The sequence below is a fragment of the Oncorhynchus masou genome, chromosome 13, assembly GCF_036934945.1.
Source record: "Oncorhynchus masou masou isolate Uvic2021 chromosome 13, UVic_Omas_1.1, whole genome shotgun sequence".
NCBI lineage: Eukaryota > Metazoa > Chordata > Actinopteri > Salmoniformes > Salmonidae > Oncorhynchus > Oncorhynchus masou.
The window spans coordinates 80,777,274-80,805,229 of NC_088224.1; the positions used below are offsets into that span (position 1 = coordinate 80,777,274).

A 27,956-nucleotide genomic window follows, 5' to 3' on the forward strand; every position below is an offset into this window, starting at 1 on the left:
AAAGTGGTAAGTTAGGTCCAAAAATTTTCTGTGTTAGAGTATTGTGTAAGAGTAATGGTCACCAACTGATCATCATGATCAACTATTCGATCTTCAAGGCATCCATAGTCGATCACCAAAAATTTCTGTTGAAAAGCCATCGATAAAAGCACAGAGTTGTCTTTGATAAAAGCACAGAGTTGTCTTTGATTAAAGCACAAAGTTATCTTTGATAAAAGCACAGAGTTATATTTGATAAAAACACAGAGTTGTCTTTGATAAAAGCACAGAGTTGTCTTTGATAAAAACTTGTTCCCTTTTTTTTTAGAACTATTTAATATTTGTCTGAAAAGACAAATAGGTGGACTGGGAGATCTGTGGCGAAATCAGTGCGCCTACTGGGCTGACCAATTCAATAGCTCAAATCATGACCCTGGCCACAGCAAAGTTTGATATGAGCCTACGTGAGATTTTCAAACTATGACCGGAGAGAGACTGTCAAAGAATACAGCAAAGAGCTGCTGTTTTTATGATTTAACTAGGCAAGTCAGTTACGAACAAATTCTTATTTACAATGACAGCCTACACCGGCCAAACCCCGACAACGCTGGGTCAATTGTGTGCCGCCTAATGGGACTCACAATCATGCCCAGTTTTGATACAGCCTGGATTGAACCAGCGTGTTTGTGGTGATACCTCTAGCACTGAGATGCAGTGCCTTAGACCGCTGCGCCACTCAGGAGCCCATGAGTGAGTTCATTCTAAGTTTTTATTCTGCACTGTCAACACTGTTTAATCCAACACTATTACAAAACATCAAACAAACTTCTCCCTACTTCCATTTGCGCTGCAGCTGCAAGGAATGAGTGGCCAAGTGTATCGATAACCCTGCATTTCTATTATTATTAGCAGCGTGTCATGTCTGTTTTAATATTGAGGAATATTTCACTTTTTCTGGTCATAGGAACAACATTAATTTGTGCACTTTTGTAGCGACCAGAGCAGGCACAGAATGCTTGCTCCCTGGGGCGCAAAACAAGTGTACCAGCAGGCTCCGGGACCAAGGAACACATCACAGTGCTGGCCTTCTTCAACGCAGCTGGGGAGGACGTCCCCCTGTTTATCATCTACCCCAAGTGTTTCCCAGGAGGCACTACACACTTGGAGCCCCCCCCAAGCCTTGTATGAACAGTCAAACAGTGGCTACATTGACAGGGACCAGTTCAGGAAGTGGTTTCAAATCAAATCAAATTGAATTAGTCACATGCGCAGAATACAACAGCCCCTAAACAACAATGCAGTAAAAAAATATTTTTTAAATGAATAAGAATAAGAAATAAAAGTAACCAGTAATTCAAGCACAGCAGTAAAATAACAATAGCAAGACCATATACAGGGGGTGCCGGTACAGAGTCAATGTGCAGGGGCACCGGTTAGTTGAGGTAATACGTACATGTAGGTAGAGTTATTAAAGTGACAATGCATAGATGATAACAACAGAGTAGCAGCGGTGTAAAAGAGGGGGGGTGTAATGCAAATAGTCTGGGTAGCCATTTGATTAGATGTTCAGGAGTCTTATGGCTTGGGGGTAGAAGCTGTTTTAGAAGCCTTTTGGACCGAGATTTGGCACTACAGTATATGACCAGAGGCCTTCCTCTGACACCAACTGATGTAGAGGTCCTGGATGGCAGGAAGCTTGGCCCCGGTGATGTACTGTGCCGTTCGCACTACCCTCTGTAGTGCCTTGCGGTCGGAGGCTGAGCAGTTCCAAACCAGGCAGTGATGCAACCAGTCAGGATGCTCTCGATGGTGCAGCTGTAGAACCTTTTGAGGATCTGAGGACCCATGCCAAATCTCTTCAGGCTCCTGAGGGGTAATAAGTTTTGTCGTGCCCTCTTCACGACTGTCTTGGTGTGCTTGGACCATGTTAGTTTGTTGGTTATGTGGACGCCAAGGAACTCGAAGCTCTCAACCTGCTTCACTGCAGCCCTGACGATGAGAACCGGGACGTGCTCCCTTTCCTGTAGTCCACAATCATCTCCTTTGTCTTGTTCACGTTGAGGGAGAGGTTGTTGTCCTGGCACCACACGACCAGGTCTCTGACCTCCTCTCTATAGGCTGTCTCATCATTATCGGTGATCAGGCCTACTACTGTTGTGTCACTTGATGATGGTGTTGGAGTTGTGCCTGCAGTCATGAGTGAACAGGGAGTACAGGAGAGGAGTGAGCACGCACCCCTGAAGGCCATGTTGAGGATGTGTTGTTCCTTACCCTTAACACCTGGATCCAGGATCCAGTTGTAGAGGGAGGTGTTTAGTCCCAAGGTCCTTCGCTTAGTCACACCACCATAGCAGCCTCGTTTTGTGTCCCTGTTCCCTGCAATTTGAATACAGTCATCTCCCCAGGTAAACACATGTTAAATTACCAAAAAATGACTGTTTATGTGTTTTATGAAACTGCAATGTTTAAACTTTTTTTCTCTCTTTACATATCTACAGTCCATAGCACCAGCCCTCAAGGCATGTCCACCTCCTCCAAGACTTCTGCAGCTTCCTCCAGAGGTATTGATGTAAAAAAGTTGAAAGGGGTTTTCATGAAACATGTTCTGTCTAACACTACTTTTTCTCTCAACTGTAGCACAGAAAAGGAAGAGAAAAGCTTCCCCGGCCACCTCTGTCACACCACCCATGGCACCATTCTCAGGTACTTCAGAATCTGTTTGTTTTTCTCTCTCTCAGTTGTATCAATTACTATTGTTTCTGTAGTACTTCTACATTTGGCAAAACCACGTTAATCACTTTCATGTGTTTATATATCTTTTTCACATAAAAGAAGACACCATCTGCAGTGCTCGCAGGGAGCGTGATCGGCCTGCAAGCTCCCCGCAGAAGTGTAGATCCGAGGTGCCATGGGGGTGCTGTGACTTCTGCCAGCACTGGTTCCACTGCAGGAATGTGCTGTGACTTCTGCAAGCACTGGTTCCACTGCAGGAATGTGCTGTGACTTCTCCCAGCACTGGTTCCACTGTAAGTGTGTGCTGTAACTTCTGCCAGCACTGGTTCCACTGTAAGTGTGTGCTGTGACTTCTGCCAGCACTGGTTCCACTGTAAGTGTGTGCTGTGACTTCTGCCAGCACTGGTTCCACTGTAAGTGTGTGCTGTAACTTCTGCCAGCACTGGTTCCACTGTAAGTGTGTTCTGTGACTTCTCCCAGCACTGGTTCCACTGTAAGTGTGTGCTGTGACTTCTGCCAGCACTGGTTCCACTGTAAGTGTGTGCTGTGACTTGTGCCAGCACTGGTTCCACTGTAAGTGTGTGCTGTAACTTCTGCCAGCACTGGATCCACTGTAAGTGTGTGCTGTAACTTCTGCCAGCACTGGTTCCACTGTAAGTGTGTGCTGTAACTTCTGCCAGCACTGGTTCCACTGTAAGTGTGTGCTGTGACTTCTCCCAGCACTGGTTCCACTGTAAGTGTGTGCTGTGACTTCTGCCAGCACTGGTTCCACTGTAAGTGTGTGCTGTGACTTCTCCCAGCACTGGTTCCACTGTAAGTGTGTGCTGTGACTTCTCCCAGCACTGGTTCCACTGTAAGTGTGTGCTGTAACTTCTGCCAGCACTGGTTCCACTGTAAGTGTGTACTGTGACTTCTGCCAGCACTGGTTCCACTGTAAATGTGTGCTGTAACTTCTGCCAGCACTGGTTCCACTGTAAGTGTGTGCTGTGACTTCTGCCAGCACTGGTTCCACTGTAAGTGTGTGCTGTAACTTCTGCCAGCACTGGTTCCACTGTAAGTGTGTGCTGTTACTCCTGCCAGTACTGGTTCCACTGTAAGTGTGTGCTGTAACTTCTGCCAGCACTGGTTCCACTGTAAGTGTGTGCTGTGACTTCTGCCAGCACTGGTTCCACTGTAAGTGTGTGCTGTAACTTCTGCCAGCACTGGTTCCACTGTAAGTGTGTGCTGTTACTCCTGCCAGTACTGGTTCCACTGTAAGTGTGTGCTGTAACTTCTGCCAGCACTGGTTCCACTGTAAGTGTGTGCTGTGACTTCTGCCAGCACTGGTTCCACTTTAAGTGTGTGCTGTAACTTCTCCCAGCACTGGTTCCACTGTAAGTGTGTGCTGTGACTTCTCCCAGCACTGGTTCCACTGTAAGTGTGTGCTGTGACTTCTGCCAGCACTGGTTCCACTGTAAGTGTGTGCTGTGACTTCTCCCAGCACTGGTTCCACTGTAAGTGTGTGCTGTAACTTCTGCCAGCACTGGTTCCACTGTAAGTGTGTACTGTGACTTCTGCCAGCACTGGTTCCACTGTAAATGTGTGCTGTGACTTCTGCCAGCACTGGTTCCACTGTAAGTGTGTGCTGTAACTTCTGCCAGCACTGGTTCCACTGTAAGTGTGTGCTGTTACTCCTGCCAGTACTGGTTCCACTGTAAGTGTGTGCTGTAACTTCTGCCAGCACTGGTTCCACTGTAAGTGTGTGCTGTGACTTCTGCCAGCACTGGTTCCACTTTAAGTGTGTGCTGTAACTTCTCCCAGCACTGGTTCCACTGTAAGTGTGTGCTGTGACTTCTGCCAGCACTGGTTCCACTGTAAGTGTGTGCTGTGACTTCTGCCAGCACTGGTTCCACTGTAAGTGTGTGCTGTAACTTCTGCCAGCACTGGTTCCACTGTAAGTGTGTGCTGTAACTTCTGCCAGCACTGGTTCCACTGTAAGTGTGTGCTGTGACTTCTGCCAGCACTGGTTCCACTGTAAGTGTGTGCTGTAACTTCTGCCAGCACTGGTTCCACTGTAAGTGTGTACTGTGACTTCTGCCAGCACTGGTTCCACTGTAAATGTGTGCTGTAACTTCTGCCAGCACTGGTTCCACTGTAAGTGTGTGCTGTGACTTCTGCCAGCACTGGTTCCACTGTAAGTGTGTGCTGTAACTTCTGCCAGCACTGGTTCCACTGTAAGTGTGTGCTGTTACTCCTGCCAGTACTGGTTCCACTGTAAGTGTGTGCTGTAACTTCTGCCAGCACTGGTTCCACTGTAAGTGTGTGCTGTGACTTCTGCCAGCACTGGTTCCACTGTAAGTGTGTGCTGTAACTTCTCCCAGCACTGGTTCCACTGTAAGTGTGTGCTGTGACTTCTGCCAGCACTGGTTCCACTGTAAGTGTGTGCTGTGACTTCTGCCAGCACTGGTTCCACTGTAAGTGTGTGCTGTAACTTCTGCCAGCACTGGTTCCACTGTAAGTGTGTGCTGTAACTTCTGCCAGCACTGGTTCCACTGTAAGTGTGTGCTGTTACTCCTGCCAGTACTGGTTCCACTGTAAGTGTGTGCTGTAACTTCTGCCAGCACTGGTTCCACTGTAAGTGTGTGCTGTGACTTCTGCCAGCACTGGTTCCACTTTAAGTGTGTGCTGTAACTTCTCCCAGCACTGGTTCCACTGTAAGTGTGTGCTGTGACTTCTGCCAGCACTGGTTCCACTGTAAGTGTGTGCTGTAACTCCTGCCAGTACTGGTTCCACTGTAAGTGTGTGCTGTGACTTCTCCCAGCACTAGTTCCGCTGCAGGTGTGTGCTGTGGGATCCAGAGGTGACGTTGGAGATGATTTTTTGTGACAATATAGGGATGGAGGTCGAGATTTAATTGTTTGTTTTGTTTGTTTTCATATGAAATTATTTATTTGTAAAAAAGAAAATACATGTCTAAAATATAATATACATATTTTTATTCAACCCATCTTGTGTATTTCTTCCTTTACTTTCCAAGTGCATCTCTGCAACACAAACTCCAACACTATTTTAATTGTTTATGTCAATGCACATGACTGTAATTAACGTTTTATTTGATGTAAATTATTCATACTAATTTATATTTTAGTATTAAACTACTTTCTCAAAACATAAGATTAATCTGTGAAACAAACGATCAGACATTTGAATACAACACTGAATATGTTGGTGAAGAACCATTTTTTAAGAGTCCACAGGAGGGCGCACCGGGCTACGCAATGAAAAGTTGACAGGCAAGGTTGGTAGGAAACGAGGTTGGTGTCATTTTTTAACAAAATTAAACGGATATGTCTTGAACAAAATAGTACGGTGGCCATTAACGGAACTGTTTGCAGATTAATACGGGACGTATTTATTTTGTTAAGCCGCTTATCAAAAAGCTTTCCACTTAAATGTCAAATATGCTACGCTAATGTTAATAATTGTGATTATTTCCAGGGATACAGAACATCCTGAAATACAGTATATGTAGATCTCTTTGTTAGAAAGAATACTGTATTTCTCTTGACGAGGTGATACTGCGTGTAAAAATGGTTCAACTTACCCCACTAACCCCTACAGGAAGAATCATCAATAAGAAGGCTTTCGTTTTCTAACTGGTGAAAAAGCCCTAACCTACAGAACTCTCCCACACTGCTGCTCACAGACAGGTTGGGTAGGTTTACTTTAGATTGGGTTTTACAATTCATCTTTTGAGTCAAAAAGACCCGTGGTTAGACCTTTACTTTCCAGACAGGTGCAATGGGTTCTGTAACAAACTCTATTAAAACCAGTTAGTCCAATTATTTCAGGTGGGAGGTGACAGAGCTAGCTATGGGATCTCTACCCCAACTAGGTAATGATAGGGGAAACAGTGCTTGTGGGCCCACCTGTGAGAACCGGCATTAGTCTTCACCAGATCCAGGACTTCCTTGGTGTTCCCCACCTCACCGTCAGTGAACAAGAAGAGCTGTTGAGGACAGAGCGGGTATGTTGATAATATGTCAACGTTAAATAATGTACATGCAGCACTGATACTGAGAAGTTTCCTTAGCAACCAAAAACACAGGTCTATTTGGTGTCCCAGTAATACCACACTCAAAATACACTGTTTGCTAGGGTGTTACTCTAACTAAACATGCCATTGGTTGGGTGGAAGTGGGTAACTAAACATGCCATTGGTTGGGTGGAAGTGTGTAACTAAACATGCCATTGGTTGGGTGGAAGTGTGTAACTAAACATGCCATTGGTTGGGTGGAAGTGTGTAACTTAACATGCCATTGGTTGGGTGGAAGTGTGTAACTAAACATGCCATTGGTTGGGTGGAAGTGTGTAACTAAACATGCCATTGGTTGGGTGGAAGTGTGTAACTAAACATGCCATTGGTTGGGTGGAAGTGTGCAACTAAACATGCCATTGGTTGGGTGGAAGTGTGTAACTAAACATGCCATTGGTTGGGTGGAAGTGTGTAACTAAACATGCCATTGGTTGGGTGGAAGTGTGCAACTAAACATGCCATTATAGTGAACATAAGGTTCATGTGATTGTAGTCATGGAAAGGTGGGAGGCGTTTCAGGGGTTTCAGGAGGAGCCCATGTGAATTACAGTGTTTGTGTATGAGGTATGTATAAGGTGTATGAGTAAACTGTGTTAGCTACCTGTCGGGGAGGCAGGGCTGGCTGTAGATATGTTTTAAAGGCTGGAGGATCTCTGTACCTCCCAGGTCAGCCCTCATTTCTTTCACCTTCTGCAGAGCCTCATCCATAGTCTTCTGGCTGTACTCCACACTCTTACTGACGTCCAGATAGATATACACACACACACAAGGTCAAAGGGTCATCACCACAACATATGACAGACCAAAGCCATGGACATTTGAATCTTTCCCCTACCTGCTGCAAATTATTAGATGTAAACAAGATTGAAACAGGGGTTGGAAGGAGAAAACACTCACGGAAAGAAGGACTCATAACTGGACCCAAAGCCGATGATGTTGAAGTAGCAGCCCATGGGCAGGCTTTTCAGCAAGAGCAGCAGAGTATCCTGCAAGAGAGAAGTCCAACAAGTGTCTTTACTCTTTAATAAACCTTATAGGACAGTCTTAAAGAACTAGGACAGAGTAACCACTGTGCATTGGATTTAACTCCAAACTACCATGTGGTGAATTCTGTGCAGATTGAGCTGTTCATTCACTAGAATAGGGGTGTGTGTGTGTGTGTGTGTGTGTGTGTGTGTGTGTGTGTGTGTGTGTGTGTGTGTGTGTGTGTGTGTGTGTGTGTGTGTGTGTGTGTGTGTGCGTGTGTGTGTGTGTGTATACCCTGGCACTGCTAATACGGTCCTGTGACCCAGACCCAAGGTGCATGGGGCATTCCATGCTGCCAGAGCGATCCACTACAAACAGGAACTCCCCGTGTGAGGTCATCGATGACATCACATCCTTGGGGAACTCTGGGTACAAGCTCAACATAACCACTGGGTCACCCATTAAGGAGCCTGGGAGAAGAGAGAGCGAGCGACAGAGACAGAGAGACGAGAGAGAACAGAAGTGTCCAACAGCTTTTCTGAAGGCAGAGCAGTCAGAGAGTGGATTTAATCAGTGCAAAGCACTGCAAAGCAATCACTAGCCTGCTATTCAGTGGAGTGGGTGTGTGGTCCTAATTCTGGGTTGAATGGTCTCTATTCCAAGCTTAAAAGGATAGACATTCAACATTGGCCATGCTGTCAATCCAGCATGATTTCTGCTGCGCTCAAAACAACTGTTAACATAGAACTGGGAAATCTGACCTCAGTGAGTTCAAGACAACTGGGAACTCGGGACAAAACGAGCTCAGACCGGCAAAACAAATTTTGAAAGGTCATCCAACTTGGAATTGTAAGTCGGGAACTCGGGCCTCTTTCTAAAGCTACGACCTGAAGATCACTGACGTCATCATGACTCAATCTTGTTTTCCCCAGTTGTCTGGAAAGCACCATAAATCCAGAAAATGCCATACTCAAATCAAATCCAATTTTATTTGTCACATTTGTATTTTATTTAACCTTTATTTAACATGTGCCAAATACAACCTTACAGTGAAATTATTATTTTTTTTTTAATTTTACCTTTATTTAACCAGGCAAGTCAGTTAAGAACAAATTCTTATTTTCAATGACGGCCTGGGAATAGTGGGTTAACTGCCTGTTCAAGGGCAGAATGACAGATTTGTACCTTGTCAGCTCGGGGGTTTGAACTCACAACCTTTCGGGTAAATGTCCAATGCTCTAACCGCTAGGCCACCCTGCCGCCCCAATGCTTACTTACAAGCCCTTAACAAACAATGCTTTGAGAACTTTTAAGAAAAAATGTGTTAAGTAAAAAATTTAAAATAAAAGTAGCAAGTAATTAAACAGCAGCAGTAAAATAACAATAGCGAGGCGATATACAGGGGGTACCGGTAGATTGTCAATGTGCGGGGGCTTGAGGTAATTGAGGTAATATGTACATCTAGGTAGAGTTAAAGTGACTATGCATGGATTATAAACAGAGAGTAGCAGCAGCGTAAAAGATGGGTCTGGGTAGCCCTTTGATTAGCTGTTCAAGAGTCTTATGGCTTGGGGGTAGAAGCTGTTAAGAAGCCTTTTGGACCTTGACTTGGTGCATGAACAGGGAGTACAGGAGGGGACTAAGCACGCACCCCTGAATGGCCCCCGTGTTAAGGATCAGTGTGGCAGATGTGTTGTTACCTTCCCTTACCACATGGGGGCGGCCTGTCAGGAAGTCCAGGATCCAGTTGCAGAGGGAGAGGTTTAGTCACAGGGTCCTTAGCATAGTGATGAGCTTTGAGGGCACTATGGTGTTGAGCTGTAGTCAATGAATAGCATTCTCACATAGGCGTTCCTTTTTTCCAGGTCGAAAAGGGCAGTGTTGAGTGCAATAGAGATTGCATCATCTGTGGATCTGTTGGGGAGGTATGCAAATTGGAGTGGGTCTAGGGTTTCTGGGATAATGGTGTTGATGTAAGCTATGACCAACCTTTCAAAGCACTTCATGGCTACAGATGTTAGTGCTACGGGTTGGAATGTCATTTAGGCAGGTTACCTTAGTGTTCTTGGGCACAGGGACTATAGTGGTCTGCTTGAAACATGTTGGTATTACAGACTCGGTCAGGGACAGGTTGAAAACGTCAGTGAAGACACTTGCCAGTGGGTCAGCGCATGCTCAGAGTACACGTCCTGGTAATCCGTCTGGCCCAGCGGCCTTGTGAATGTTGACCTGTTTAAATGTCTTACTCACATCGGCTATGGAGAGCGTGATCACACAGTCATCCGGAACAGCTCAGGCTCTCATGCATGCTTCACTGTTACTAGCTTCGAAGCAAGCACAGAAGTAATTAAGCTCGTCTGGTAGGCTCGTGTCACTGGGCAGCTCGTGGCTTCCCTTTTGTAGTCTATAATAGTTTGCAAGCCCTGCCACATCCGACGAGCGTTGGAGCTGGTGTAGTACGATTTAGTCTCAGTCCTGTGTTAACGCTTTGCCTGTTTGATGGTTCGTCGGAGGGAATAGCGGGATTTCTTATAATATCCCGGGTTAGAGTCCCACTCCTTGAAAGCGGCAGCTCTACCCTTTAGCTCAGTGTGGATGTTGCCTGTAATCCATGGGTTCTGGTTGGGGTATGTACAGTACGTACAGTCTCTGTGGGGACGACATCCTCGATGCACTTATTGATAAAGCCAGTGACAGATGTGGTGTACTCCTCAATGCCATTGGAAGAATCCCGGAACATATTCCAGTCTGTGATAGCAGAACAGTCCAGTAGCTTAGCATCTGCTTCATCTGATCAGTTTCTTATTGACCGAGTCACAGGTGCTTCCTACTTTAGTTTTTGCTTGTAGGCAGGAATCTGGAGGATAGAATTATGTTCAGATTTGCCAAATGGAGGGAGAGGGAAAGCTTTTTACGAGTCTCTGTGTGTGGAGTAAAGCTGGTCTAGAGTTTTTTTCCCTCTGGTTGCCCATTTAACATGCTGGTAGAAATGAAGTAAAACGGATTTGAGTTTTCCTGCATTAAAGTCCCTGGCCACTAGGAGCGCTTCCTCTGGATGAGTGTTTCCCTGTTTGCTTATGGCCGTATACTGCTCATTGAGTGCGGTCTTAGCACCAGCATCAGTTTGTGGTGGTATATAGTCAGCTACAAAAAATACAAATGAAAGCTCTAAGCTGTTGTCTACAGCTTATCATGAGATACTCTACCTCAGGCAAGCAAAACTTAAAGACTTCCTTAGATTTTGTGCACCAGCTGTTGTTTACAAATATACATAGACCGCCACCCCTTGTCTTACCAGAGGCCTCTGTTCTATCCTGCTGAAAAAGCTTAAAACCGCCAGCTGTATGTTATTCATGTTGTCTTTCAAGCCACGACTTGGTGAAACATAAGGTATTACAGTTTTTAATGTCCCGTTGGGAGGATATACGTGATTGTAGTTTGTCTATTTTATTACTGATTGATTGTAAATTGGCTAATAGGACCGATGATAAACGTAGATTACCCTCTCAGCGTTGGATCCTTGCAAGGCACCCCGAACGTCGTCTTCAATACCTCCGTCTCTTTCTTCTGCGAATGACGGTGATGAGGGCCTTGTTAGGCGTCTAAAGTAAATCCTTCCCGCCCGAAAGAAGGAAAAGTATTCCTCCAGTATGGGGTGAGTCATCACTGTCCTGATATCTAGAAGCTCTTTTCTGTCATAAGACACGGTGGCAGAAACATTACGTACTAAATAAGTTACAAATAATGTGAAAAAACATACACAGTAGAACAATTGGTTGTAAAACGGCAGCCAAAATGTCTTGTATGTTGCTGTATAAATTATGTAATCTGCCAGGGAGACCATGTATACTGTAGCTAAGAAAGTAATACTAAGTGCATGTTGTGTAGTAAGCTGTTAGTAGCCCATGTGCCTGGCCCTAATAATTTTGCCTACTGTTCTGACTTGGTGTTATGTAGCCTATAACCTTTTTTAGAGAAATGTAATCATTGAATATTGTAAGAGCTTTCATTGTCTGCTTAAATGTCCCATTTATTTATCCTACGGTTCTGACTTGGTGTACCGGGAGAACACTGTAAGAACGGCCCATGTTCTGAATTCTGTAGCTGTACATTTCAAAAGTGCTGAACAAATATTTATATTGACTATGTCTGTCCGAACTTGCTCATTAATGTCTTAATCAAAATTACGGATTGTCCTCTTATGCCATAGTTTGTACATCTCAATTTGTCAGTAGAAACAACATTTGTTTAAGCAAGTCAGCCGCAGCAGCTATGTTTTTTTTAAAGGCAGTAAATAAGCCTGAATGAACTGTTTCTCTGCCAGAAAAAGCTCCGCTGATAGCCAGGTCTAGCAGTGGTAAGGTGTTGGGACTCTGCTGTTGGGACAGCTTTATGTAGGCCCTAACAGCTTGTGGGCAGGGTTTTTCACCGTTATAGTGCAATTAATGTATTGTTTAGTGATGTGTTGTGTTGTGACTTTGCCGGCGTGCATCCCCTCCCCCAAAAAATGGCCCTTGGATGGTCTGTCAGCTGGCGCCTGGCTGCTTGAACATGATCATATGATTAACTGCCTGGGCTGAGTTACTTGTGAGACACACGGCAACGGAATGGCTGGAATGGAATACTAGCTATACAATTCAGGTAAACAGCTATCTTTACTGGATCAGTAGTGTAAAGTACTTAAGTAAAAATACTTTAAAGTACTACTTAAGTAGTTTTTTGTGGTATCTATACTTTACTTTTTATATATATTTTCTCTTGTTGATTTTACCCCCTTTTCTCCCCAATTTCGTGGTATCCAATTGTTACTAGTTACTATCTTGTCTCATCCCTACAAGTCCCGCATGGGCTCGGGAGAGATGAAGGCCAAATGTCCTCCGAAACACAACCACTGCTTCTTAACACAGCAAGCATTCAACCTGGACGCCAGCTGCACCAATGTGTCGGAGGAAACACTGTGCACCTGGCGACCTGGTTAGCAAGCACTGCGCCCGGCCCGCCGCAGGAGTCGCTAGTGCGCGAGGATATCCCTACCGGACAAACCCTCCCTAACCCGGATGATGCTAGGCCAATTGTGCGTCACCCCATGAACCTCCCGGTCGGCTGCGACAGAGCCTGGTGGCGCAGCTAGCACTGCGATGCAGTGTCCTAGACCACTACACCACCCGGGAGGCCCTTACTATTTATATTTTTGACATCTTTTACTTTTACTTCACTACATTCCTGAAGAAAATAATGTACTTTTTATTCCATACATTTTCTCCTGACACCCAAAAGTACTTGTTACATGATGAATGCTTAGCAGGACAGGGAAATGGTATAACTCACGCACTTATCAAGGGAACATGTGGTCATCCCTACTGCCTCTGATCTGGCAGACTCACTAAATATAAATGCATCATTTGTAAATTATGTCTGAGTGTTGGAGTGTAGCCCTGACTATGCATAAATGTAAAAAACAACAAAATGGTGCCATCTGTTTTGCTTAATATAAGGAATTTTAAATTATTTATACTTTTACTTTGATCCTTAAGTATATTTTAGCAATTACATTTACTTTTGATACTTAAATATATTTAGAACCAAATACCTTTAGACTTTTGCTCAAGTAATATTTTACTGGGTGACTTCTATTTGAGTAAATTTCTATTAAGGTATCAATACTTTTACAGAAGTATGACAATTGGGTACTTGTTCCACCACTGTACTGGATATTTTACAGCTAACCTCTCTGTGCCCCATCTCTTCTTAGAACAAACAGGCCAACGAGCTGAAGTGCAATGCTGAGTCTTTCGTTGGTTAGCAACTGACCCCCTTTCTTTATAAAGTCAAAAGAAAGGATCTACTAGGAGGGAGAGGGTGTGGAGAGGGTGTTTTTCATCAGAGAGGCCGGCCCAATGCTTTTCTTTCCTGGGAGAAAAGAGAGGGAGTTAGGGATTGCGAGAAGGGGGAGGGGGGCCTTCAGTTGAACACTATGGCTGGTAATATATGCAGCCTTATTGTGGAGAGTCAATGCACCGTGCATTAATGGGGGGGGGGGGGGGGGGGTACCTTCAGCCTTCCGTTTACCCCCTCAGAAAGACTCAGTGTCAACCAGACTCTCATGCAAGCTGCATCAGCGGCGCCCATCCCATCTATTACTTATTTATGTATTTTCATACCAGAGAGGACATCTTGAGACAAGGCCCAAGGACAACGGACTGGAAGACTCAATAACGGTGTGATATTCTAAAGAACTTTTCTCTGGTTACAGACTGTGGTTGAAGGCTCAGTAGAACTCACATGTGGATTTCCTCTACAGACAGTTGACACAGCATGTCTGACACGTACGCCAATAGTGTCTGAACTCTGGAGATATATCAAACTCACTTATCAAGCAGGAAGTAGATGGAACAGGATAAAGACAGGTCATGAATTAAGGTGAAAAAATGACTATGCGGCGTACATACGCACAGTAATACATTAGATTATCAAGTTGAAGATGAGGGCTTTCCTCATCTGATATACACCAAGAAATTATAGTAACTAAAGTAATTATAAGTAACAACTGCTTATGAAATGCAATGCAATTCAATGGTATTTATTTAAATAATTTTAGGTTCATATTTCTATGGCTGAAATCCATGGTTACAAGTTAGCACATGGGACTAAAATTGTTTATCTAATACAATGTTATATAATACATGTATGTACAACGTTGTTTACTTTATTACTATGGCAATGATCATACACATTATTAGTTAACTTTGGGTGCGTTTGTAAATTCATTTTGGCTACTCCGGCTTCAGAGCACTCTCCTTTGATTGTGCCAGAGCGCAGAATAACTGATGAATTTACTAACGCGTAACCCCCATTGAATATGACAGGTGTCAGTAAAGGTTGGCAAAAAAACAGAATTAAATTGTTGCTAGCAGCACAGTTACAGTCACTAATGCTCTAGATTGATGAAAACAAGGCTTGTGATAGGACAAGCAGCAAAAGTGGTTGAGGTTAGAGACATGAAACTGATAGTCACTGTGGTGAGGATGCACAACAGAGAATGTGCTAGAAGGCTTCAGAGATTCCAGAACACTGTTCAGTTGGAGGTTTGACATTTGGTGAGGGGTATTTAGGAGAGTTCACTTATCAATGCCCCATAAACATGGTGGATAAATGCAAAATGGTTCATGGCCTATTTTGTTCTACTTAGAAAATCTCTGTCACCACAAACAATTGTTTATGTGGCCACAAGGTTCAAGACACACATCCTCCTCAAAAATAAAGGAGGACAAAGGCACTCTTCATATAATGAATTAAAATGCCTTTATTTGTATGGCATGTCCAATGGAAACAAAGTTTCAAAACTCAGACGCGTTTCAGATGCATGGCCTTCGTCAGGGAGTACAAAGATATGACAATACAATGTCCTCTTTTGAACAGCTTTTTCCAATCAACCCTGATTTGAAGAGGGAGTGGTTACATAATTCATTGGACAACACCTAGTAAGCAATACTATACACATAAAAAGTGAAATACTGTAGATATGTTATCAAAAATGCTATCAAAAATGCACATCCGCCTGTTCTCACAACTAACACAACACGTTGTTACTATGGCGATGATCATACATATTATTAGCTAACTTTGGGCGTGTTAGTAAATTCATTTTGGCTATGTATTCCGATTTCAGAGCACTCTCCTTTGAGTGTGCCAGAATGCAGAATAACTGATGAATTTACTAACGCAGAACACCCATTGAATATGACAGGTGTCAGTAAAGGTTGGCAAAAAAAATTATTAAATTGTCGCTAGCAGCACAGTTACAGTCACTAATGCACTAGATAGCATGAAAACAGCCTAACTAGCTCTGCTATGGGGAGTAAAATGGTCAGAGTGAGGTGTTCTCTCATTTGTGTCTGGAAGTAGCTCGCCAACGTTAGCCAGTTAGCTTGGGAGCTTGACTGCCATTCTGAGGTCAGAACACTCTGATCAACCCTACTCCTCAGCCAGAGCGTCCAGTGTGCACTCTGAACACTCAGAGAGCGAAACACTCTGACAACGCTCTGAATTTACAAATGGCCCAGAGCGCACTCTGACTCACTGGAGGCAATTTAGAAACACACCCTTTAATTAGGGTTCAACATCAGAATTGTCAAGAAAACATCACAGTGATGGGTACCACTCACAATCCAGTTAATCTAGTCATCAAGACATACTATGTCAGGTAAGCATCCTTATTTCAGTACAGTGTATTGTGACTCTCACCATGTCATTTCTGGTGAGCATGTACTTCAAAGTTAAATTAGGCTTCACTGTGCTAAACATTTTAACAATTTCCTACAGCAAGATAAGCAGAGAGACAGATAGAATAAAATATGTTTTCGGGTATTGATGAAAACAAGGCTCGTGATAAGACAAGTAGCAAAAGTGGTTGAGGTTAGAGACATGAAACTGATAGTCACTGTGGTGAGGATGCACAACAGAGAATGTGCTAGAAGGCTTCAGAGATTCCAGAACACTGTTCAGTTGGAGGTTTGACATTTGGTGAGGGGTATTTAGGAGACTTCACTGATCAATGCCCCATAAACATGGTGGATAAATGCAAAAGGGGTTCATGGCCTATTTTGTTCTATTTGGAAAATCTATGTCACCACAAACAATTGTTTATGTGGCCACAAGGTTCAAGACACTCATCCTCCTGTTCTCACAACTAACATTGCATTTTGTGTAAAGATACAATTATCAAAACAACATACCTAAGACCAAAGTCTAATGGAAATAATATGTTTCAGGTCTTCTTCTCCCCACCCTATTGCCCAGGAACTGATGATGTCACAGAGCAGGGGTCATGGTGGGTCAGGGGTTTGGATGAGGGAGCTGTATGTTCTGCTGTGTGTGGTACTGACTCTACCAGGCTGCAGAGGCTTCCTCCCCAACTTCTGGTCCCGTGTGTTAACCCTGTCCTTGGACTCCTACACACACCAATTCATCACTGAGCAGGGTGTCCTCAACGTCACTCTGGAGACACTGAGCATGGCCAACACACACCAGCACACACAGGAGCAGGTGAGGCTGTGGTGTGTGTGTAAACACACATAATCACATTGCAGTACTGTGTTCCATCTTAAGAACGTTTTATCCAGCTCCAGGTAATGCATGGAAGGCTGTCTATAGACACAAACATGTCTATAGACACCATGATGATGATGACTGCTGTCAGTATCACGACCAGCATTGTTTTATTGCTGCTTTTGGGAAATGTTGCTTTGGCTGCCTAGTAGCCTAGTGGTGAGAGCGTTGGAGTAGTAACTAGAAGGTTGCAAGATCGAATCCCTGAGCTGACAAGGTAAAAATCTGTCATTCTGGACAAGGCAGTTAACCCACTGTTTCTAGGCCATCATTGAAAATAATAATTTGTTCTTTGACTTGCCTAGTTAAAGGTAATAAAATACAGAATCAGAATTAAAAATATACAGTAGCTGTGAGCAGCAATGAACAGGGTTCACAGGATGACAGAAAGGACACAGTTGGATAACAAAGCAAGTAATATCATATAATAACTATATTCCTTCATGTACAAAATCTGGAGAGAATCTGATGTATGGTTCATTAGGAATACATATGCAAAGAATGAGTTGAAGAGTTTAATTCCAAAACCCTAAATATGTCACGTCGTGTATGTAGGTGGCTGGGAAGTCAGGCGCAGGAGAATCAAATTCGGTACAAATGGGAGTATTTTAATAACTTAAAACACAAACTCCGAAACCAAAGTCCATAATAAAATAAATGTGGGTACAAGAACCCGTCGCACACCAATCCATAAAACATGAACATAACAATAACAAATCTCTGACAAGGACATGAGGGGAAACAGAGGGTTAAATACACAACACTTAATGAATGGGATTGGAACCAGGTGTGTAAAACAAGACAATACCAATGGAAAATGAAACATAGATCAATGATGGCTAGAAGACCGGTGACGTCGATCCGCCGAGCACAAGCCCGAACAAGGAGAGGCATCGACTTCGGAAGAAGTCGTGACAATATATCAATTTTCAGAAATGTTGGTAAATTAGCTTTTATTGTTTAAAGAAATAATGAAAGAGATTGGTGTGTTTTTCACTATCTAATCATGGCATGGGGTTGTTCAATAGTAACACATTATGAGCCATAATACCCATAAAACCTAGCGTTCAAACAGGAAAATTATTCCAATCGTTTTTTCCCACAATTTTCCCCATAGCGGATTTTAGAAACGCTTAAAACAAGGTCTGTGTTTCGTGTAGGCTTACCCTGGCGTGATGCTTTGATAACCATGTAAATCACTCTCAGACAACATGACTTTTATCAATACTCAGATTCGAAAATACTAATTAGCATCAAAGTAGATATCATGGAAGACTTCAAATCCTTGCAAGCTCCTTTACGCCATCTGGTTTCATTTCAGAGAAACAAATAACAATGTTGTTTTTTTTTGCAAAATGCTATATATCCACCTCACTCTCAGAGAAATAAGTAGTACTACTAGGTTTTACACAGTCAAATGTAACAAATAAACGTGCCTATTTTCCTCGATAGTACTTAATGTCACGATTCCAAAACAATACAATATTACAGATAGCAAATTAATTATCTCACATCTTGGAAAAGATTTGCAATGTTGTTCTTCTTGTTGATGAAAGTCATGCTAATGTTGGGTTTTTGAGCTCGTGCCCAATTGACTTCCATTCACTCCTTGAAGGAGAGCGCTCCTCGTCCCAGAATCGCCCAGATTGCACCGCGCGGCCCATTGATGTAGCATGGGCAGCATACACAATGGCCGTTAATACAATTCAAAGGGTGTTTCCAATCTCCTTTAAATTATCTCTGGCTCTGCTCAACTAATGAAGAGACATGAGAGAGCAGTTAGCTGTTAGCTACTTTTGGTCACTCAAAACTCCGTCAAGGTACATAACAATGTTTTTGAAATAATCACTCCTATCTTAAATTTGACAAGGTGTAAGCACTTCTGACACCCTGTTATGATGACCTTATGGTACGTTCAAGACAACTGGGAATTGAGAAAAAACGAGGTCATATCATGACGTCTGTGATTTTAAGTTCGGGAGGTCGGAGCTCTAGAAAGAGGCCTGAGTTCCCGACTTCTCCGACTTTGAATTCCGAGTTCAAAACTATTTTTCCCAGTCGGAGCTAGTTTTGTTTCCTGAGTTCCCAGTTTGAACACACTGAAGTCAGAAGTTGGAGATTTCCGAGTTCTGAGTTCATAGTTGTTTTGAACGCTGCATTTGTCAGATATCACAGGAGGTTGGTGGCACCTTAACTGGGGAGGAAGGCCTTGTGGTAATGGCTGAAGTGGAATTAGTGGAATCCATAATGGCGCTGTGAATTCATAATGACGATGACAATGATGATGCTGATGATGAATAAACTCAGTTGCTGGATGATGATGATGATGATGTTGACGGTCTCACAGGCAGGTCTGGGTCGGGGGTTCTGGCATGCAGTGGGGGAGGTGGTGCATTCCAATGCAGCCATGGACTTCCTGAGCTCCACACGGTCCGACCCAGTCTACCATTTTGACTCAGAACGCGTGGAGGAATCTATGGCGATGCTACGGCAGTTCTGGGCCCAAACCCTGCTCTCTGCACGAGCCAAAGAGTACCAGGGGGCGAGACACAGTCTGGGACAGCTGCTACACTCATTGCAGGTACAATAGACAAAACACACGATACTCTGTAAGATAGCACATCATGTCAAATGTAAATATCACTCATCCAATAATAATTGGCGTTGTGGAAATTTGAATATGCAATGAGCCTTTTACATGAGAATGACAGGAGTGGTCCCCAGTGTCTGACCTGCAGGATGCTGACTGTCTGTCTCTGTGAACAGGATTTCTACAGCCATAGTAACTGGGTGGAGATGGGTCAGCACTCAATATACCTCCACCTGCTGCATCCTGGGCAGCCAGCCTTCCCTGTAGCCACAGGTACAGTTAAAACACATTGTGGGTTAAATTAACGAGATCTGTGTTCATAGTTCTCTTTGTCTATCTGTCCTCCCCAGAGGACACTCCTACCTGTATGGAGTGTCACAGCGCTACCTGCAGAGATAACCTCCTGCCCAGACTGACCCAAAGTCAGCAGTACCCTCTACTCCTCACCACCGGGTACTTCAGCACCTACCCACCCAAACCACAAGGTACGGAGGCCTAGCTATTTTCATTCCTGTGTAGATTGAAGAACTGACATCTGAGCCAGATACAGTATATTGATTCAGTTATTTGTAATCTTTAAAAAAAAAATTGAAATACTTCAAATGTCTGCAAGCTTCAACATGAGTGTGGTTTCCATTTGAAAAAATCTCTGTCACACTTTTTAATAACTTTATCTTTGATGAAGAATCATTATAAATACTGTGTTTTTCAGGGAAGTGTAGTCACGGGGGTGTACTGGACAGCAGTCGTCACCAGGGGGCCAAGGGGGGCATCAATAAGGACAGCACCTCCCCCCTCTTCTCCCCCCATCACTACCTCCATGTGGAGGCTGCCCGCCTCGCTACCATGGCAACCCTTACTGTGCTCAGAGACCTCCGAGACAGTGTGGGCAACATCAGCTTCCTCAGGTGGGGTCTATATGTGGTTAGAGCATTGCACTAGTAACCGAAAGGTTGCAAGTTCAAATCCCTGAGCTGACAAGGTACAAAATCTGTTGTTCTGCCCCTGAACAGGCAGTTAACCCACTGTTCCTAGGCCGTCATTGAAAATAAGAATTTGTTCTTAACTGACTTGCCTAGTAAGATAAAGGTAAACTAAAAAAATAAAAATTCATTATGATGTTATATACACTTTTTTAAATAAAGTTTGATATGAGTATATTAACTTGATCTATAGACAATCCATTTGTGCTGATATTCTAAACATGGTAAAAATAGTACACAGAACGTATCATATAATGTGTTGTAACTACTCATGCTACTGTGTTTCCTGTTCTTGGCTGTACTATCCTGAGGGCAGACTGTTTCCTTCTGTTGGCTGTACTATTCTGAGGGCAGACTGTTTCCTTCTGTTGGCTGTACTATTCTGAAGGCAGATTGTTTCCTTCTGTTGGCTGTACTATTCTGAGGGCAGATTGTTTCCTTCTGTTGGCTGTACTATTCTGAGGGCAGACTGTTTCCTTCTGTTGGCTGTACTATTCTGAGGGCAGATTGTTTCCTTCTGTTGGCTGTACTATTCTGAGGGCAGATTGTTTCCTTCTGTTGGCTGTACTATTCTGAGGGCAGACTGTTTCCTTCTGTTGGCTGTACTATTCTGAGGGCAGACTGTTTCCTTCTGTTGGCTGTACTATTCTGAGGGCAGACTCTTCAGTGTGAAGCAGCCTCCAGCGCTGGTGTTTGTCATGGACACCACAGGCAGCATGTTTGAGGAGATCACCGCAGCCCGCCTCCGTGCCCACTCTATCATCCAGGCCCGCGCCAACACTCCCGAGCAGCCTGGCACCTTCCTGCTGGTGCCCTTCCATGACCCAGGTGAGGGAGAGGGCATGACCAGGCCAGTGTGTTAGTTGACAGGGTTAGGGTCAGGGCCAAACCATGGAACCCTAAATGTTACCTGTGCCAAAAATGTGTTACAGGCTAAACTCCTTTCTTCAGTTTTGGGGCACCATTTTACGTGTAATTGTCTACAAGAATATCAAACCTATATGACAGGCATTATGTTAATGTTATAGCTGCAATATACAAGTTATTAGTTTAGTTTATTAGGTTCTTCATTAGCTACTGCACGTGGAGAAGCTCCTCTTCCTGGGGTCCACATAAAACTATATTACATGAAAAAAATATATGTATACAGTGCATTCGGAAGGTATTCAGACCCCTTGACTTTTTCCTCGTTGTTAGGTTACAGCCGTATTCTAACATTGATTAAATCGTTTTCCCCCCCTCATCTATCTACACACAATACTCCATAATGACAAAGCAAAAACGGTTTTTTATACATTTTTGCAAATGTTTTAAAAATGTACATAAGTATTAGGACCCTCAGTACCTTGTTGAAGCACCTTTGGCAGCGATTACAGCCTCAAGTCTTCTTGGGTATGACGCTACAAGCTTGGCACACCTGTATTTGAGGAGTTTCTTCCATTCTTCTCTGCAGATCCTCTCAAGCTCAGGTTAAATGGGGAGCGTCCCTGTACAGCTATTTTCAGGTCTCTCCAGAGATGTTTGATCGGGTTTAAATCTGGACTCTGGCTGGGCCACTCAAGGACATTTAGAGACTTGTCCCAAAGCCACTACTGCATTGTCTTGGCTGTGTGCTTAGGGTCGTTGTCTTGTTAGAAGGTGAACCTTTGCCCCAGTCTGAGATCCTGAGTGCTCTGGAGCAGGTTTTCATCAAGGATCTCTCTGTATTTTGCTCCGTTCATCTTTCCCTCGTTCCTGACTAGTCTCCCAATCCCTGCCGCTGAATACAGCATGATGCTGCCACCACCATGCTTCACCGTAGGGATGGTGCCAGGTTTTCTCCAGACGTGACACTTGGCATTCAGGCCAAAGAGTTCAATCTTGGTTTCATCAGATCAGAGAATCTTGTTTCTCATGGTCTGAGAATCTTTCCAGGCGGGCTGTCATGTGCCTTTTAGGAGTGGCTTCTGTCTGGCTACTACCATAAAGGCCTGATTGGTGGAGTGCTGCAGAGATGGTTGTCCTTCTGGAAGGTTCACCCATCTCTAGAGAAAAACTCTAGAGATCTGTCAGAATGACAATCGGGTTCTTGGTCACCTCCCTGACCAAGGCCCTTCTCCGATTGCTCAGTTTGGCCAGGTGGCAAGCTCTGAATAGAGTCTCGGTGGTTCCAAACTTCTTCCGTTTAAGAAAGGAGGTCACTGAGTTCTTGGGGACCTTCAATGCTGCAGAAATGTTTTGTTTCCCTTCCCCAGATCTGTGCCTCAACACAATCCTGTCTCTGAGCTCTACGGAGAATTCCTTCGACCTCATGGCTTGGTTTTTGCTCTGACATGCACTGTCAACTGTGGGACCTTATATAGACAGGTGTGTGCCTTTCCAAATCATGTCCAATCAATTGAATTTACCACAGGTGGACTCCAATCAAGTTGTAGAAACATCTCAAGGATGATCAATGGAAACAGGATGCACCTGAGCTCAATTTTGAGTTTAATAGCAAAGGGTCTGAATACTTATGTAAATAAGGTATATCTGTTTTTTTTTTATATAAATTTGCACAAAAAACCTAAAACCTGTGTTCGTTTTGTCATTATGGGGTATTGTGTGTAGATTGATGAGGAAAAAAATAATTTAATACATTTTAGAATAAGGCTGTAATTAGAAAAAAGAAAGAAAGTAAGTTAAGGGGTCTGAATACTTTCCAAATGCACTGTATATATAATTATATTGCGGTGCTACCAGTGTAACCCACGCAGTGTGTATGGTGCTGAAGTGAATACATTTCCCGGTGTTCTCTGTGCTCCAGGGGTGGGGCCGGTGTATGAGACAGAGAAACCGGAGGAGTTCATGAGCTATATGGAGAACCTGATGGCTCTGGGTGGAGGAGATGAACCTGAGATGTGTCTTTCTGCCATACAGGTAACACAGAGAGTAGCTACAGCTGATTTGACATCAAATTATTATCTTCTATTAACAGCATAGGATAACATACAGTAAACAAAACATCAATTGTACATAGCAACAGCCAAATCATCATTTTCAGAGGATTTCATATTTTATCAGTTTTTTTTACCCTCTCTTTGTTGATAGTCTTATGTACATTCATGTACCTGTGTGTTACAGCTGGCCCTCACTCATAGCCCACCCCTGTCAGAGATATTTGTATTCACTGATGCCTCCCCTAAAGATGCTCACCTGTACAATGCTGTGAGGGCTCTTATACTAGAGAAACAATGCAAGGTAACACTTTTTGTTTTTGTGATCAAAATGATAAATGATAACAAAGGATCCCAGATAAACAATCCAATCCCTTCTGGCTCCACCAGATGACCTTCCTCCTGACTGAAGACCCCAGTCACAAGATGAAGGGCAGCAGGAGGAAGAGGAGGAGGAGGAGGAGGAGGAGGGAGACTCTGTCCCCTGACCGTTTCGCTCTCTACTCCTCCCTGTCCTCTGTTTCCGGGGGACTGACTGTCTTCACCACTAACTCAGACATCCACCGTGTCTCTGCCATAGTTGAGGACAACACAGCTGTAGATAAGGTACTGCAACAAGGCAAAATGCTCACTGTGGTAGAGTACAATCATTATCTACAGAGGTACACCTGCCCATACTGATCCACTATTTGTCTGAAATTAATAGGTTTTGTTACTATATGATACAATGCTAAATAAAATAGTTTCTTAGAATGGTACTTCTCTGTTTATTCTTTTCAGGCAGGTGACCTGTCATTGGTATTATCCCCAGGCAGATGAGTTGCCTCCCACATGTTGCCCTAGCTCTGGGATTTTGTAGACGACAATACGTAATTTGGGAAACACTGCCCTCACGCCAAAGCCTTCTGTCTCCCTCTGTAGGTGACTCTGCTACATGCAGAGAGTGATAGTGACTCCAACTTATCCCACTCCTTCAGTGTGGACAATGCAGTGAAGTGCGTGACCCTTCACCTCACTGGAGACCTCAGACAATGTGTCCTCAGCAGCCCAACTGGTACGACTCTACACGTTTCACACACTGACATGTAGATACACACATGGACGACAGCCTTCCTGTATGACATCTTCCTTCTCTCATTGTCTCCCTCCACCCCTCCCAGATCGTACTCAGTCTCTGTTGAATCAGCAGGGTCCCCTGGCAGAGTGTGAGCAGTTTCAGGGTCTGTACAGGATCAGCCTGCTGTCCCCTATAGAGCCAGGCCAGTGGCACCTCAACACCATTGCTGATGGTCACGTCACCTTTAATGCCATAGGTACCCCGTCTGTCACTATACTACACACAGTACCTGTTCCCACAGAGTAATAATGAGCAAAACTCGAGTAGGCCGACTGATAACAGAGTAACACCTGTCTCCAAAGCTGACAGCAATGTGGACTTCCTGTATTACTTTGCTGTGGAGGCCAATGGAACGCATCCAGGCCTCGCTAAAGTGGATGGGAGTCCAATCGCAGGTGAGGGGGGTGCGGTTTTTGGCTAGAATACAGTATATATTTATTTATCCTTCATTTGTCTAGCCTATACGCTTCATGACTAAAAAATCATGATCACATCTATTCATCCATTTGCTGTTTCATGTCCATTCAGGTGTCCCAACCTTTCTAGTGCTGGCTGTCACAGGTCTATTGCCCAATGAGAAGGCCTCTTTCAGTCACGTGACCCTGCTGGGAGCCAATGGGGAGAGCCTCCAGAAAGTGTGGCTAAACTCGTCCTCTTCATCTGCGTCCTCTGGAGAGGAGCTGGTTGGTTGGATGCCCTCTGTTCCCAGGGTGCCGTTCTGTGTCCGTCTATCTGGCAGAGACGGGGGAGGGAACCGCCTGGAACGCGTCTCCACGGAGATGATCCAGCACACACACATTAAGATACAGGTACAACAACAACAGCAACAAACAGCCAACTGATACTGTACAGCCCAACATCTGGACCTCATGGACAATAAGGCAGAGCACAATGCTGCACTGTGCATAACAGAACACACCACAAAAATCAGTTGTCAAGCAGAACATTACAAATAACAAGACAGTCTAGCACAACACAGCCATGAACACAATAGAAGAAAGAGTAAGACATTATGCACTCCCTCCCTCCCTCCCTCCCTCCCTCCCTCCCTCCCTCCCTCCCTCCCTCCCTCCCTCCCTCCCTCCCTCCCTCCCTCCCTCCCTCCCTCCCTCCCTCCCTCCCTCCCTCAGGTCCTGTCTATCCCACGTCTGGTTCCTGGCCACAGTACGACAGTATTTTTTGATGTTCAGAACCACGGTCCCGCCCGAAACCTCACCCTGACCGCTGATGATGACCGGGGATATCTCTCTCAGAGAGGACCACGCAGGTAGACAGGGCAAAACTGACCAACAATGTCAAACTGTCACAAAATGGCTAATTATTATAATAATTAATCATTTATTACACTTTTATAGCACTTTGCATTACAGACAGAATCGCAAAGCTCTTGTTAAGCAAAATAAACAACAATTAATTAAAAAATATATACTGTATAGCAGATAGTAATCCCTGCTCCCTACTCTATGTTATTTCTCGTTCTAAAATGTTTTTCTCTCAGCCTCTCTGTGGGGGAGAGAGGGTCAGTGAGGGGTGAGGTGGAGCTCCAAACTCCTAAGGGGGCTGAGGCTGGAGGGGCTGTCACTATGACTCTGACAGTGCGAGTGCTGGACTCCCTGGACTCCAACTACGCAGTGTTGCACCTGACTGTGGTTCCTCCGGTGAGACCCATACACTGAGACAACCGAGCTTCTTCTATGAGTACAATACATACATACTGTAGCAACAAGGCCTTTTGAATTTCAGCTTTGGAGATCAGAAGCTCACTGGAATCAATTATTCAAAATACATAGGGAAATGTCTATTTAATATACACATACTAATCAACTTGCCCACCCCCCTTTATGTCATAATTTCCTGTGTAGTATCCCTGATATCACATCCTGTCCCCTTCTCCCCCAGGATCCTGACGTGTCTCCCCCATCATGTTCCATCATGCGAGTAGAACACACCTGCCCAGGCCCGACTCAGTGCACAGGAGTCAGATGGACTGTCTCTCTGGCTGTGACAGACAGGGGGTGCTCTGGCCTGGCTTCCCTCCAGCTCTCCCAGGGTCAGGGCATTCTCACCCTGCTCCACAGCCCCACAGACCCCCTAGGGGACAGCCTGGAGGAGAACCAGCCCACCCCCAAGCACAAACCCCAGAAACAGAGAGACAGGGAGAGGACAAGCCCAGCACATGGGGAGAATGGCTATGCTGAACTGGATCCCAGGCTGGTACAAGGTAACCCTCCTCTGAACGTGGCCCAGTGGACAGGTAGATTGCCCAAGCCTCTGTGGGTGAGGTACACCTCCCCCTGCTGCTCCCCCCAGGCGGAGCTCCTGGTGTGGGACGGGGCCGGAAATATGAGGCGCTGCCATCTGACCGCCAGCCAGCAGAGAGGTATACGGGAGAGGAGTGGAGTGTCAAACAGTGCTGGAGAGATGCCGCTGCAAAGTTGCTTCCTGTTGTTTTCAATGTTGAGTTTGATTTGGACTGTTCCACTGTTGGTTGATGTGGGATCATTTCTCTATGTCAAATAACCTTAAAGATGTTCTGTAACCAAAAGGCTTCTGTTTTTATGGGTCACTAAAAGCACACTTTAGACTTCAGTTCCTCACTTGAACCTTTCACTGGAAAGCAGACAATGATGAATTACGTTGTTTTTTAAATAGTACTTTATTGACATTGTGTCATACAAACCCTTATCCTTGTTGTCATTTGTTTTTGTTAATATTTTTTTTATTACCCCTTTTTCTTCCCAATTGGTAGTTACAGTCTTGTCCCATCGCTGACTCCCGAACAGACTGTTTACACCACTACAAGGTGTTAGAGACAAATAAATGCTGTGTCCTTTTTACCTTTTATTTAACTAGGCAAGTCAGATGAGAACACATTCTTATTTACAATGACGGCCTACCCCGGCCAAATACTAACCCAGACGAAAATGGGCCAATTGTGCCCTGCCCTATGGTACTCCCAATCACGGCCGGTTGTGACACAGCCTGAAATCAAACCAGGGTCTGTAGTGACGCATCTAACACTGAGATGCAGTGCCTTAGACGGCTGCACCAGATTTGAAGTACCCGTGAATGTAGTTCACCCAGTCCGAACCATTCACGGTGGTGTTCAAATCAAATCACCTGTGTGCACCTACATTGTAAACTTTCATTCAAAGGCGAGGATGTAGCAACCTCATGATGGGTATAGGGAAACGTTTAGTATCATGTAGTAGTTTAAACCTATGGATGTAACATTGAACTGGGTGAATGGAATGTGAATGACAGTCATCCAATATGCTGTAATAAAAATAAGGCCATGCTCATGAAAAAGAAGTCCAACCTCATCTTAAACGGCATCGACTGCCACTGGTCAACATGTTCTTGGTTTTTAACTTGCACACACGCATGGGCACACACCACACACATAAATCATTACCATGGACAGTCACGTCATATTTAGATGACATTCATTAGACTAAATAGCTGTTGGTACATTTTAGTTGTCACTGTA

General features: G+C 44.3%; 2 protein-coding genes across 3 annotated transcripts; one reads left to right on the forward strand and one right to left on the reverse strand.

Moving 5' to 3' along the window:
- Positions 1–6,396: 6,396 nt before the first annotated feature.
- On the forward strand, positions 6,397–27,756 carry vwa7 (von Willebrand factor A domain containing 7). Of its 2 annotated transcripts, none has more exons than XM_064985263.1 (17): positions 6,397–6,718; positions 16,525–16,798; positions 19,209–19,442; positions 19,628–19,724; positions 19,802–19,936; positions 20,164–20,359; positions 21,093–21,262; positions 23,220–23,332; positions 23,537–23,653; positions 23,740–23,955; positions 24,271–24,403; positions 24,510–24,662; positions 24,769–24,861; positions 24,995–25,275; positions 25,597–25,733; positions 25,965–26,124; positions 26,366–27,756. In XM_064985263.1, exons 2-17 carry the CDS (start codon positions 16,559–16,561, stop codon positions 26,984–26,986), a joined length of 3,096 nt encoding a protein of 1,031 aa, XP_064841335.1. In that variant the 5' UTR covers positions 6,397–6,718; positions 16,525–16,558; the 3' UTR covers positions 26,987–27,756. The 2 variants fall into 2 exon arrangements, with proteins under 2 accessions (XP_064841335.1, XP_064841336.1); XM_064985264.1 differs by lacking the exon at positions 6,397–6,718 and adding an exon at positions 13,854–13,971.
- Positions 7,385–10,493, reverse strand: LOC135553443 (von Willebrand factor A domain-containing protein 5A-like). The gene is made up of 4 exons (XM_064985559.1): positions 10,394–10,493; positions 8,048–8,223; positions 7,685–7,773; positions 7,385–7,523 (listed from the first exon to the last, which is right to left on the reverse strand). Exons 1-4 carry the CDS (start codon positions 10,491–10,493, stop codon positions 7,385–7,387), a joined length of 504 nt encoding a protein of 167 aa, XP_064841631.1.
- Positions 27,757–27,956: the final 200 nt, after the last annotated feature.

Bases quoted from the DNA above. Each gene is read 5' to 3' on its own strand.
- vwa7 (XM_064985263.1), top strand. From the start codon at position 16,559: ATGATGTCACAGAGCAGGGGTCATGGTGGGTCAGGGGTTTGGATGAGG. The intron at 24,663-24,768 runs GTACCCCGTCTG...CTGTCTCCAAAG, and splicing joins CGTCACCTTTAATGCCATAG to CTGACAGCAATGTGGACTTC. The intron at 24,862-24,994 runs GTGAGGGGGGTG...ATGTCCATTCAG, and splicing joins GGATGGGAGTCCAATCGCAG to GTGTCCCAACCTTTCTAGTG.
- LOC135553443 (XM_064985559.1), bottom strand. From the start codon at position 10,493: ATGTTCCGGGATTCTTCCAATGGCATTGAGGAGTACACCACATCTGTC. The intron at 7,774-8,047 runs GTATACACACAC...TCTCTCTTGCAG, and splicing joins ACCGTATTAGCAGTGCCAGG to GATACTCTGCTGCTCTTGCT. The intron at 7,524-7,684 runs GTGAGTGTTTTC...TCTGGACGTCAG, and splicing joins AGTTATGAGTCCTTCTTTCC to TAAGAGTGTGGAGTACAGCC.